Source organism: Delphinapterus leucas, chromosome 11, assembly GCF_059928025.1.
Source record: "Delphinapterus leucas isolate spDelLeu-1000000601 "Yukka" chromosome 11, BTC_Dleu_Yukka2, whole genome shotgun sequence".
Taxonomy (NCBI): domain Eukaryota; kingdom Metazoa; phylum Chordata; class Mammalia; order Artiodactyla; family Monodontidae; genus Delphinapterus; species Delphinapterus leucas.
In genome coordinates, this window is record NC_143139.1 from 82,875,664 (window position 1) to 82,888,782 (window position 13,119).

A 13,119-nucleotide genomic window follows, 5' to 3' on the forward strand; every position below is an offset into this window, starting at 1 on the left:
TCTTTCAGAGTCTGCTCCAGACCTACAACACGGGAGTTCATAGTGACATAGACATAATTCGGATAATTCTGTTTCAGGTTTGATCTTTTCCAAGAAACAGTACAGTTTTTTTTGCTTTTTATGGTTTTTTTGGGCGGGGGTTGTTTTTTTGGTTGCTGGGTTTTTTTTAGGCCAAGGACCTAAAGCTTACCCTCCTTTTGTCTTTCTCACAGGCCAGGCACAGGATCAGGCCCTCAGCAGCACGAAGGGCTCCAGAGACTAACCAAAACATGACTTTTGGCCACAGGGTTAATTATCTCAGGGGAAAACAAATGCAGTTTGGTGGATAAATCTTTCAAATTATGGAAGGAAAAAAATAAATAGAGTGACAAACACATAGCTTAAAAGAAGCAGGTGAGATGACTGGATGAAAGGAGTGCTTATCCATTTGGTGAATAAATATTTAGTGAGCACTCAGTATGTGCTAGGCACTGTTCTAGGTGCTGGGGACTCAGCAGTAAACAAAAAAACCCAAAATCTATGCCTTCATGAAGCTTACATTCTAGAAAGGTGAAGACAGGAAATAAACCAAATAAGTGAAGTCAGATGATGTTCCATGTTATAAAGAAAATGAGGATACACAGTACGTCTAAGTGGGGGGTCAGTTTTAAACAGGGAGAGCAGAGATGGCCTTACTGAAAGGCGTTATTTCAGTAAAGCGATGAAGGAAGTGAGGAAGCAGGCCATGTGGGCAACTGGGGAAGAAGAGCCCAGAGAAGGGAAACATCATGTGCAAATGTCCTGAGGCAGCTGCCTATCTGGCATGGTTAAGGAACTAGAGGCCAGTGTGGAAGAGACAACAGGAGCAAAGGGAAGAGCATAAGAGGAGATGAAGGTCAAAGAGGTTCCAGGGGACCCAGAGCTTCATGTGGAAAATGCAGAATCAATCAGCTCATACTCAGACACAAGTGACAGCTGAGCATCTACCAACCCTCCCGTAAAGGTGCACCGCTGCCTGTAGAATAAAAATCTAAACTCCTTCATAATCTATACCCTGTGGTCTAGACGCTCCATGTGTATGCCCTTACCCAAACAGGATAAAAACTTGCAGGCTTCTGTGTCTTTGAACATGCTTCTCCCTCTGCCTAGAATATCCTTTCTTTCATGCTTCTTTTTAACCACTTCCTCATTCCCCAAATGCCCTCCTCCCTCACCTCCCACAAAGAAAATATACTGCTTAAGAAGCAACTTCCACTGTACTTTGTACTCTAAAAAATCCTTAGCATACTGGTTGTACTATTTTTTTTGATGTCTGTCTTCCACTAGATCAACTATCTCTAAGGCAAAAATGGTGTCACGCATTCTGTGCCCCTCTTCATTAATTATTTCCTCTCTTTCCTGTACAGGCTCAGGCTCTCTCTCCCTACTGTAACGACACGCAAATGCTTCCTCATCGAGGTTTTCTTCTGCATGTGTCTATATGGATGGTTCCCAAATGTTAGCAGACATGAGAATCACCTGTAGGACTTTCAAAACAGATGGCTGGGCTCCATCCCCAGAGTCTCTGATTCATTAGTTCTGGAGTGGGGCCCCAGAATCTGCATTTCTAACAAGTTCCCAAGTAATGCCAATGCTGCTGGTCCAAAAACTCACATTGAGAACTACTGATTTATAGGTAGATTATAGCTCATGTTTTTAAGTTAAAAAAAAAATCCTTCCCCACTAAAATATCAGTTCTAGATGAGGTCAATGAGTTCCTCTTGTTCATCACTACATGCCTAGGAATAGTGCCTGGGACATAGTGGGGTTTAATATGTATTTACTGTCCAAATAACTATTAGTTCATTCCCTCAACATAAACATTAGTCTTTTCTATTAAAAAAAAATGCCTCACATTACCCACAATTATCCAGAGTCATCTCACTCCCAAGTTCACAGGTGATCTATCTATGCTCAGACTAAAAATTAATTTGGAAAAAAAAAAAAAGCTTAAGTGACATATTTTAGAAAGAAAAGGCTTTTAAAAAGGAGGCAAAAATTTGCACATTCCAAAGCTTTTCTGTAAGAGTAATTATCTGCTATTAAAGATTTTTTTAATAGAGTCAAGAGATATCCATGCAAGTTCAACTGAGGAAAACAGCATAAGTATGTAATAATGCATTTATGTGCTGGTGCTTCTAGTAAGGCTGTATTACATGATCAATCCAATTCTCTGGTGTTAAACCGACAACCCTGAGGAGATCGTGTGATCTGCCCCTGGTCAGTGAGTCACTTGTTTTTCTACTTATTAGACATGGTCACAGTGAGTGTGAGTCTTTTGTTCTAACCACAGACCACTATCTTAGTTTCCAGATGAGAAGGAAGCATTTATCTTAGAGCTGAAGACTAAGAAAGTTACCTATGATTCAGAACCAAAGCCGTGGTGATACCTTTTATTTTAATTAGTTTAGTTTAAGTGAATATGAAGGCACTTAATAGTCCCTTGGTTCTACATCACATAAAGCAGAGAAGAAAACTTAGAACATGAATAGTATCTTAGAAACAAAGTTGGAAGAGATTTTACACTTAATCTACTATATCTACATTTTAGAGATGACAAAACTGAGCCCAGACTGACTTAAGCCCTCACAATTAGCAGCAGTAGACAGTTCACATATTCATTTGTCACTGGCATATAGAAAGGGATTTTTTTTTTCATTCAGGGCAAACAACATTAAAAAGACATGTAGAAACACCAGAACAATGAAAACTTCCTATAAACATTATGGTTTTTTAAAATATATTAGAACATATTAGATATTACATATGATCCATTTTCTTGTCATCATCGAAATTTGATAATTTTGAAATATCCCTACATAAAAATCAAACTGTATTTTAATGCAATCTAAAATTAAGAGAAGAAACATTTAAAACACACACACACACCCTTCAGAAAGAGAACAAGAGTGTTTGATTAAAACTGCTGACCTCAGTGTCTAGATTTTCGGAGCTAGTTTTCCTTCTAAAAGTTTTGAGGCTCCGTCCAGGCAGAGATTTATGCGTCTGTGCGCCATCAGCACGCAGCACAGCATCACACACAGCAGGCCGAGTGAGTACCCAATAAACGTTGCGAGTAAAAGAAGGCCATTTTGAGCTTTTCTTAGGAAAATCAGCATTGTTAAAATAAAAGTTGGAGAAGGAGGAAGATTATGTTTCATTAAGAATCCGTTAATACAATAGTTGTCAAAGTGTGGTCACCAGACCAGCGGTTTCAGTATCACCAGTGAACTTGTTAGAAATGAAAATTCTCTGCACCCCTCTGAGACCTACAGATGCAGAAACGCTGGAGATGGGGAGAAACTGTATTTTCTCAAGCCCTCTGTGGAATTCTGCTGCACACTGAAGCTTGAGAACTGCTACATTAAGGAATTATTCTCAAACTTTTTAGGGTCCAGACACTTCACACTCTTAAAAATTCTTAAGGAACCCCAAAAGCTTTTGTTTTTAGGTTATAACTATCTACACTTGCCATTTTCTTTTTGTGTGTGTGTGTGGTTGGATATAATTTACTTCCTTTTTTTTTTTAACATCTTTACTGGAGTATAATTGCTTTACAATGTGTTAGTTTCTGCTTTATAACAAAGTGAATCAGCTATACATATACGTATATCCCCATATCCCCTCCCTCTTGCGTCTCCCTCCCACCCTCCCTATCCCACCCCTCTAGGTGGTCACAATGCACTGAGCTGATCTCCCTGTGCTATGCGTCTGCTTCCCACTAGCTATCTATTTTACATTTGGTCTATGCCACTCTCTCACTTCGTCCCAGCTTACCTTTCCCCCTCCCCGTGTCCTCAAGTCCATTCTCTACATCTGTGTCTTTATTCCTGTCCTGCCCCTAGGTTCATCAGAGCCATTTTTTTTTTTTTAGATTCCATATATATGTGTTAGTATACGGTATTTGTTTTTCTATTTCTGACGTACTTCGCTCTGTATAACAGACTCTAGGTCCATCCATCTCACTACAAATAACTCAATTTTGTTTCTTTTTATGGCTGAGTAATATTCCCTTGTGTATATGTACCACATCTTCTTTATCCATTCATCTGTCGATGGACACTTAGGTTGCTTCCATGTCCTGGCTATCGTAAATAGTGCTGCAATGAACATTGCGGTGCATGACTCGTTTTGAATTATGGTTTTCTCAGGGTACATGCCCAGTAGTAGGATTGCTGGGTCGTATGGTAGTTCTATTTTTAGTTTTTTAAGGAACCTCCATACTGTTCTCCATAGTGGCTGAATCAATTTACATTCCCACCAACAGGGCAAGAGGGTTCCCCTTTCTCCACACCCTCTCTAACATTTACTGTTTGTAGATGATGGCCATTCTGACCAGTGTGAGATGATACCTCATTGTAGTTTTGATCTGCATTTCTCTAATGATTCACCCTTGCCATTTTCAAAAATAAATCAGACATTCAAAAATTCATTTTAAAACAATAATAAACCCCTTCATGGGTTAACATAAATAACTTTTTAAATGAAAAGAGCAGGGACTTCCCTGGTGGCGCAGTGGTTAAGACTCTGTGCTCCCAACGCAGGGGGCCCAGGTTCGATCCCTGGTCAGGAAGCAGGATCCCACATGCATGCCACAACTAAGAATTCACATGCCACAACTAAGGAGCCCGCCTGCCACAACTAAGGAGCCAGCAAGCCACAACTAAGACCCAGTGCAACCAAATAAATAAATAAATATTTTTAAAAAATAAAATAGGACTTCCCTGGTGACACAGTGGTTAAGAATCTGCCTGCGAATGAAGGGGACACGGTTAAAGCCCTGGTCAGGGAAGATCCCACATGCCGCGGAGCAACTAAGCTCGTGCGCCACAACTACTGAGCCTGCGCTCTAGAGCCCAAGAGCCACAACTACTGAGCCTGCGTGCCACAAGAGAAGGCACCGTAAATGAGAAGCCTGCGCACCGTAATGATGAGTAGCCCCTGCTCACCGCAACTAGAGAAAGCCCGCACGCAGCAACAAAGACACAACGCAGCAAAAATAAGTAAATTTAAAAGAAATAAAATAAAAACTAAATGAAAATAGTGGTATTTTCTGAAACAACAGAACAATTTAGTGAGAAGAGAGGCACTGCTTTACATTTCTCCAAATCTCTTTAATGACTTAGTAGAAGCAAGCAAGCAAGCATCTCAAATCATCTGAATTCAATCTGTTCCCATATGCTCTTTCGGTTGAAGAAAACCCAGGCCCACAGATACGTACTTGGAAAGGGGAGGCGTATTTTAATAGCCTTTTCAAATAATAGTGGATATTCTTCTTGATACTACACCAAAATAAGTGGAAGTTTCTTAAAAATTAGTTGCAATGTGTGATCTGAAACTACATTAATGAACTTTTTGTGCTTTTACATTAAAATCCATTGGTCTTTCTTGCACTTTGAATGGCTTTCACCCATGTGAAATTCTGTAACATCAATGCATTGGTTATCTGGAAAACAACAGCTTACTGAGTTATGCAGCTCTGCCAAATGGTGACACATTTCCTTAATTTTCTTACATAATATTAACAAATGCAATTTTCTTGGATAATGCTGCAAATCTAATCAGAGAAGTCTTTACAGCATTGTGAAGCTGTTAGGCTTACAGTGGTGGAAACAAGTTTTCCAAAATTCTAATTTTCACTTCAAAGCTCAAATTTTATCTTTGGCAGCAAATACTATCATTTCTTTCCTTTCAAACACAGGATCGCTTTGTTTACTGTCAAGAAAATACCTGCCAAATATAACAAGTCTGAGTAATGACACTGTCATCTGTCCTTTCAAGTTATAACAATGGTGATCCATGAAACAGAACAGTGAGTTCAGGCTGCAACTCAAACAACCACGAGAGGGCTTTTCCTCAAGACAATCACCATGCAGTCAGGTGCCTGAGGTGTGCTTCCCGTTGCATCACACAGAACATTAAGAAAATGTGTACTCACGGGGTCAGGGTAGAATCAAATCAACGATTTTTACTGCTTCCTCAGGAACATTCTTAAGCGAACCGGCTTTTTTCTGCCCCGTGCAGATATGTGGTGGTGGTGAATTACAGTGGCTTGTGCTAAGGTGTGGCAATTTTACCCACCATGGCTTTTACACAATTCGTGCAAATGTCAACGCAGTAAAAAAAAGGCAAATAACACCTCAGCACTGTTATAAATATAGCTCTGATTTCGCAGATCCCCCAGGTTCTTTGGAAACTGCTGTTTTAAGAGATCCTAAGAGAAAGATCTAGAGTTTCCCTACTTCGCCCTTCACTTGCTTAAAGTAAAGCTTAGGCTAACTCAAGGAATCCTACAGCCCTTCTTTGCTGAGAGGTTCAGGACTATAATAGTGCATACATCTATGTCTTATTAGCACAGCTTTTTTAAAAAACTACTTATTTGATAGGGACCATATAGGCACTCATAACAAGTGGATAGAGGCGCAACGAAGTGCTTCTAAGTGGGGACAAGAGCTCCAGCAGAACTGCCGATGCAGTCTAGAGGCTCCCAGAAAATGGTCCAAGCGCATCAATTGACACCAGTTACTAGTTATACTTTCACTAGGTTTTCTGGTTCAGTGAAGGTAGGGAGGAGGACTTATGGTGTCTATCCTCCAGGGAAAATGGACAGTCAGGATCTAGGGAAGTTTCTGATTGTGGCCTCTGGCAGTTAGACCAAGGTCTATCTGTGAGGTTAACTACCTTTGTTAGCCACCTCACATTTGTTTTTGGCCGCCCCGTGCTCCTTGCCCTATAGTGATTAGCTGTGCGCGGTTGCAATGGAAAGCAGTTAGTAGACACTGCATAAAGTGCGTAAACCAAAAAGGAGAGAACTCCATTTTTTGTTTTTGCTTTTTTCTTAAGTTGAAAGGACGGTCACCAGAAGAATCCAAAACAAAAATTCATTAACCATGGTTCCTCTGGGTCAGGGGAAATTCAGAATGGAACAGAGAGAGGCTTTACTTTTTGTTTTTCTTTTTCTATAATGTTTGAACTGTTTTTGACCATAGACATACATTGCTTTTATGATATAAAACCATACAAGTAACAGTTTTACAGACAAAAAAAATGAAAAGACCGTGTGTGACTTATTTTAGCTGTGAGAAGGGAAGGAGGATGTTGGAAAAGATTGCTTTAACTTTGAGGTCTGTCTTGTGAGGGACGAAAAAGTCGCCAAGGAAAAGGGTAAAGGCAGCATTCAGGAGTGGCTGCACCAAGAAGCTTGGCTTTAAGGAGAAAAAGACCCAACCTGTGAGGTTGTTTGCTCCTCCCCACAGCGAGGCAGCCAGATGTGGTGACCACAGGGGCATGTGGGCGTCCAGTCCTGGTGGATACCACAGCAGATGCCCTGGTTAACACAGTGATGTCAACAGAAGAACACTGGCCGGGGCTTGGAACTGGCTGCAGAGTAGCCGCCTGGCTTCCTCATCCTACAGGGGGATGGAATGACCTTGAGCTCACAGAACTGGGGCAAGGACAAAGCGAGATCGTGTAACTTAAAGTACTCAATATACTGCACAGCAGGATTGCTCTTTGGCAATCAAATTTTTCATCCATAAAACGTGAGGGTGGATTACAAGGTACCTTCACATGGGAGTAGTCTTGAACAAGCTAAACCATACCTACAACTTGGAAAGACCCCTTCAACTATTCTACTTAAAGCATGGGTGATTTCATGGCTTATTTAAGCCCAAATAAGCTACTCTCCAAAACTGATCTCTTCTCACCGATTCTGAAAGGACTTCCCAGCAATATTGTCTCTGTAGGAATCAAACAAAACATGGTATTGATCCCGGCTCCATTCCAGAACCACCTAGGGAAAAAAAAGAAAAGAAAAACAAATGTTTTCTTTGCATCAAATACTGAGAGTATGTAACTTTCATTTCATTTTAATTTCATTAAGAATTGCTAAAGGACTCCCAAGGCAATAGAAATAAAAGCAAAAATAAACAAATGGGACCTAATCAAACTTATTACAAGCTTTTGCACAGCAAAGGAAACCAAAAACAAAATGAAAAAACAACCTACGGACTAGGAGACAATATTTGCAAATGATGCAACCGACAAGGGCTTAATTTTCAAAATATATAAACAGCTCATGCAACTCAACAACAACAACAACAAACCCAATCAAGGACTTCCCTGGTGGCCCAGTGGTTAAGAATCTGCCTGCCAGTGCAGGGGACATGGGTTCAAGCCCTGGTCCGGGAAGATCCCACATGCCGCAGAGCAACTAAGCCCGTGTGCCATGACTACTGAGCCTGCACTCTAGAGCCCGCGAGCCACAACTACTGAGCCTGCGTGCCACAACTACTGAAGCCCATGCACCTACAGCCCGTGCTCCACAACAGGAGAAGCCACCGCAATGAGAAGCCTGTGCACCACAACGAAGAGTAGCCCTTGCTGGCTGCAACTAGAGAAAGCCCCTGCGCAGCAACAAAGACCCAACACAGCCAAAAATAAATACATTTATAAAAATAAATAAATAAATAAATAAAATAAAGCTCAATATAACTGTCCTTGGCTAGTACGGCTACCTGGAAGGTGGGGAGAAAACATCAGAGAGAGTGCGCTTCACACTGAGCTGAGAAATGCTTACGTGCTGTATGTTAATACAACATGCCTTCCTTCATCAGATAAATTAATCTTGGCATCTCCAAACCGCTCCGGTGTATTAGAAACAACGGCAATAGCAAAGGGTCCTTAAATACCACATTTAGGAACATTCCTCTAGTTCAGAGTTCTGCACGCTTAGATCTTGGGGGAAGTGGTAGGAATGCTGGCTTATTACTCGGGATGTGGGTTTTCATCCCAGCTCTGTCACTTTTATGAGTGACACTGAGCAAGTTACTTAGCCTCTTCAGGCTGTTTCTTCATCTGTAAAATGAAGGGGGTCTTTGAAATCCCTGCCAGTCCTAAAGGTCTATGACTTAAGAGGCGCTCCCAGCTGCAGGGCTGACACTGTGTTTCTCACCTGTATCCTCCATGCCCCCACGTCAACTCCATAAGGACACCGTGTCTCTTCCTGTCTTCACCTCCTCTGGGTCTTTTGTCCCTGCTCCTAAGCCCATCAACATTTCAACTTGATTCTCTTCCATCAGAACCATTTCCCTTTTTTGCTATTCCTGTCAACTAAACCCTATTATGAAAATCTTTCTAAACTTTTCTAGATGAATGAGTAATATGCTCTATGAGGAATGAAAAAGGAAACTTGTAAATCAAATAAAATTCATCTAAGGGTTAGTGTCAGATCATTTCCTTAATACTATCAAGGACGGAAAAGAGTAGAAAAAACTTGTGCAATTAAAAAATTGTTTATTCTGGGGTAAACTGTAAAAATATGAACACCTTCCAAACAACAAAGAAGCCAAAAAAGACTTAAACTTGCAATTAGATAGTTTTCAGCCATTATCAGCAGTAAACAAAAGACCAGAGGAACAGGTGAGAGAAACACTGACTACTGTAAAATCGAGTCTCTGTTCTTGCACAAAGCCTTTCCATATTCTTCAGCCCAGTCTGAATGCTTCCTTCTCAGAACTCTGGATAACGTCTATCTCTATCACTTATTTGATGCCTTGCATCACTTAGTTTTATTGTTATTTACCTTTTACCCCATGTTAGCATCTTGACAGACCAATCAAACTGCTCAAAGGGTAGAGAACTACTTATAATTCTGTTTATTATCAACTCATACCCAGCACATTACATACCATCTTCTTCTTAGTAAATATTACCTCACTACTGTAGGAGTGACGTAAGAGCAGGCTGGATTTGGGAACTTGGGATGCCTTCTAAGAGAACCTCCCAGCTCTCCTGCTTCGTAGCTGTGTAACCCTGGGTAAACTACAATGTGTGGGCCTCAATTTCCTCAACTATGAAATAAGTACTAAATCTATTTCATCGGTCTGCTGTGCTGCTGTAGTAGGACGGTGATTCTCCCATGACGTGGGCGAGTAAAGGGTATGGGGAGTGTGCCAGGCATACTGGAAGCCGAGGGTAAACAAGCTTAACTTCTGAAATGCCACCATTTTTATAATGGTAAGACATTTAAAACATTCTATTGGTAGTAATGCAAATTTTTTTGGAGAAAAATGGTATATTGATGAGATAAAAATACCAGATATAATGTTGACCTTCAAAAAATGTCCTATTTGCCATTTTGAGCTATTCTCCTCATACACACACACACACACACACACACACACACACACCTCCTCTCTACATTATTCTCCTCAGAGGACTTACTTTTGTCTGTTACTAAGGGTAGTTTGTTGGTAAAAATTTAAGACACAATGAACTAAAAATACTATTTACTAAAATACTACATGAGCTCTCAAATACCACATAAGCAATGTATTATTAATAAAGAATTATAAAAATCATCTAAAGGTAGTTTATTCTACTAGTTAAAGATGTTTATCACTTTTGGACTTCCCTGGTGGCACAGTGGTTGAGAATCCGTCTGCCAATGCAGGGGACACGGGTTCGAGCCCTGATCCGAGAAGATCCCACATCCTGCAGAGCAACTAACCCTGTGCGCCACAATTAATGAGCCCACATGCTGCAACTACTGAAGCCCACGCACCTAGAGCCCGTGCTCCACAACAAGAGAAGCCACCGCAATGAGACGCCCGCGCACCGCGACGAAGAGCAGCCCCCCTCACCGCAACTAGAGAAAGCCCGCGTGCGGCAACGAACACCCAGTGCAACCAAAAATAAATAAATAAAATTTAAAAAAAATTTTTTTAATGTGTATCACTTTTAAGACTCCATCTTAGTAATCATGGCGTCCAAGGTATTCAAGATCAATTGTTGGTTAGTTTTACAAAATTGCAGCCAAAGTCAGTCTTAATGTGCTGATCACAGGAGAAGGGGTTCAAACATACACTCACCAAGCACCACTGTGCCAAGCACACCCCTCCACTGAATCCCCACAATAAGGCACCACTTTGAGGCACGTACTACGATGGCACAAAAAGAAGCTCCAGGCCAAGTTGCAGTGTGTGTGACGGGGCTGAGGTTTGAATCAACCGAACTCCGTAGCCCATGTTCCTGTTTAGCTTGGCCCAGGCTCTGTCAGCTTCACCTGGCCTGCTCTTCTGATGCTTATTTACACAGACCCAGCTTTGTCAAATACACATTCATGAATGTGGTCATTCAACCAGTTGAAACTGGTATGTTTATCACCCTTAATTCAATGGCCCAGCATTTTTAGAATGTCTGATAGTCCTTCAGCTGGTCTGTGTGCACAAACGCTAAAATTTTCAGTTGAGAAACTTTTTCAATTATGAAACCAGCACACACTTTTGTTGATGATCTTGATGGTCCCGAAACAGGACCAAATGCATGCCTGTGGTACAGTAACAGTGAATGAGGTGCAAGCCCCATAATCCTTTGGGGATTCCCCAGCTAAGGAAAGGAGGAAGGTAATTATTAAGAAGCGAACTGGTGAACAGTGCAAGGATCATAAGATTACGATCAGAAGTTTAAGTCTGGATATCAATAATAAAATCTAGGGCACTTCTCCATTTTCAATTTCTTCTTCTGTAGAATGAGGATATTAATACCACCTATTTCACAAGATTGTTTTGATAAGACACGCAAGTCCTATAGGGCTGTACAATGCTCACTGCAAACTGCTCACAGGTCTCTTAAAGACAGCATTTACATGCTACAATATAATTAATCCACCTGTTTAAATATCATCTACACCTCTGCGAGCAACTCAAAGCCAGGAACTTAATCTCTCTCATTTTCAGTCCTAGAACCTTGCACACTGCCTGGCACAAAATCAATAAACTTTCTAGAATGAGTGAATACGGCTACTAGTTTTACAAGACAAACACCTTGGAACAGCTTACTGCTCTGTGGTTTCCCTCCAGAGCTTCCTGCTTTCAGATCCACTCCCAGATAGTCAATGTAAAGGCTAAAGGCTACAGGTATAGAGAGACGACAGCAGGCCTCAGCACACAAGGATGCAAAACTCTCTCTGTAAAAACACATGTCCCTTTCTCAAAGTTTCAAGTGTATAAATGTGACGAGCTACCTTGTAAAACTTAAGATGCCAGGGCTCTCCAAACTCAAGCAGCAAGAACTCTAAGTAACTCTGACAGAGCTTTTCATACATTGATAATCATATCAGAAGTTTATAATATTCCCAAATTACAACAGGTTCTCCATGGTTTCTGAAAACAAAATATATTTTGCATTAAGAGCCACTAAATGGCAGACAAAGATAATCTAAGCTTTATCTTTTTCTGCTAATTCCCCTCCTCCCCTGATACCAATCAGGAAGTCAAATCTCATCACCAGCAGCATTTTCTAATCACATTTGATTAAACATGTTTGTTTTCCTGCTTTAGTCCATTAGGGTTGCTCTGACAGAATACTACAGACTGTGTGGCTCAAAACAACAGAAATTTATTTCTCACAGTTCTGGAGACTGGGAAGACTAAGATCAAGGTGCTGACAGATTTGCTATTTGGTGAGGGCCTGCCTCCTGGTCCATAGATGGCTGTGTTCACGCTGTGTCACCTCACATGGTGGAAGGGGCAAGGGAGCTCTCTGGGGTCTGTTTTATAAAGGCACTAATCCCACTAATGGGGGTTCCACCCTCATGACCTAATCATCTACCAAAGACCTCACCTCCTAATAGCATCACACTGGAATAGTTTCAGCATATAAATTTTGGGAGGACACAAACAGCTCACTGCATTTCCCAACACGAAATGGCTAAAATAAAAGATTAACCCATTTCTTATTAGGCATTGAATGGTTACCAAAAGTGGGCTGATTTCTCCTTTTCATACACAGGAAATGACCCAAACCCAAGATGCATGACCACTATTTACTTGAACGTTAATTAAACTCAAAGATACTTTTCTAGACCACGTCTACCTTCTTTGAATTCTTCACAGAATTAGATACACGACATACATTTGATGACCATTTTAAAGGGCAAAAAATGGGAACCAGGGCTTTGTCCTCAGGGAGCTGACATCCTGTTAAGGACTAATCATGTACTTGCATGAAATGATTTAGGAATACTTACTGTTCAGCTTTTACATGAGTACAGATTAAAATAGATTACTGTTGGAGAAAAGGAATAATCCAGGATAGGGT

At 40.9% G+C, this 13,119-nt stretch overlaps 1 protein-coding gene across 5 annotated transcripts in view; it reads right to left on the reverse strand.

The window, feature by feature from the left end:
* GNPTAB (N-acetylglucosamine-1-phosphate transferase subunits alpha and beta) overlaps nt 1–13,119 on the reverse strand; it is an 81,917-nt gene that overhangs the window by 48,815 nt on the left and 19,983 nt on the right. For 3 of the 5 annotated variants that reach the window (XM_022599772.2, XM_022599768.2, XM_022599769.2), the window contains exon 2: nt 7,725–7,810. The exons of 1 other annotated variant lie outside the window; for it this stretch is intronic. In XM_022599772.2, coding sequence (XP_022455480.1) covers nt 7,725–7,810 — 86 coding nt within the window. The remainder of the gene's footprint in view (nt 1–7,724; nt 7,811–13,119) is intronic. One more of the 5 variants, XM_022599770.2, reaches the window with a different exon arrangement.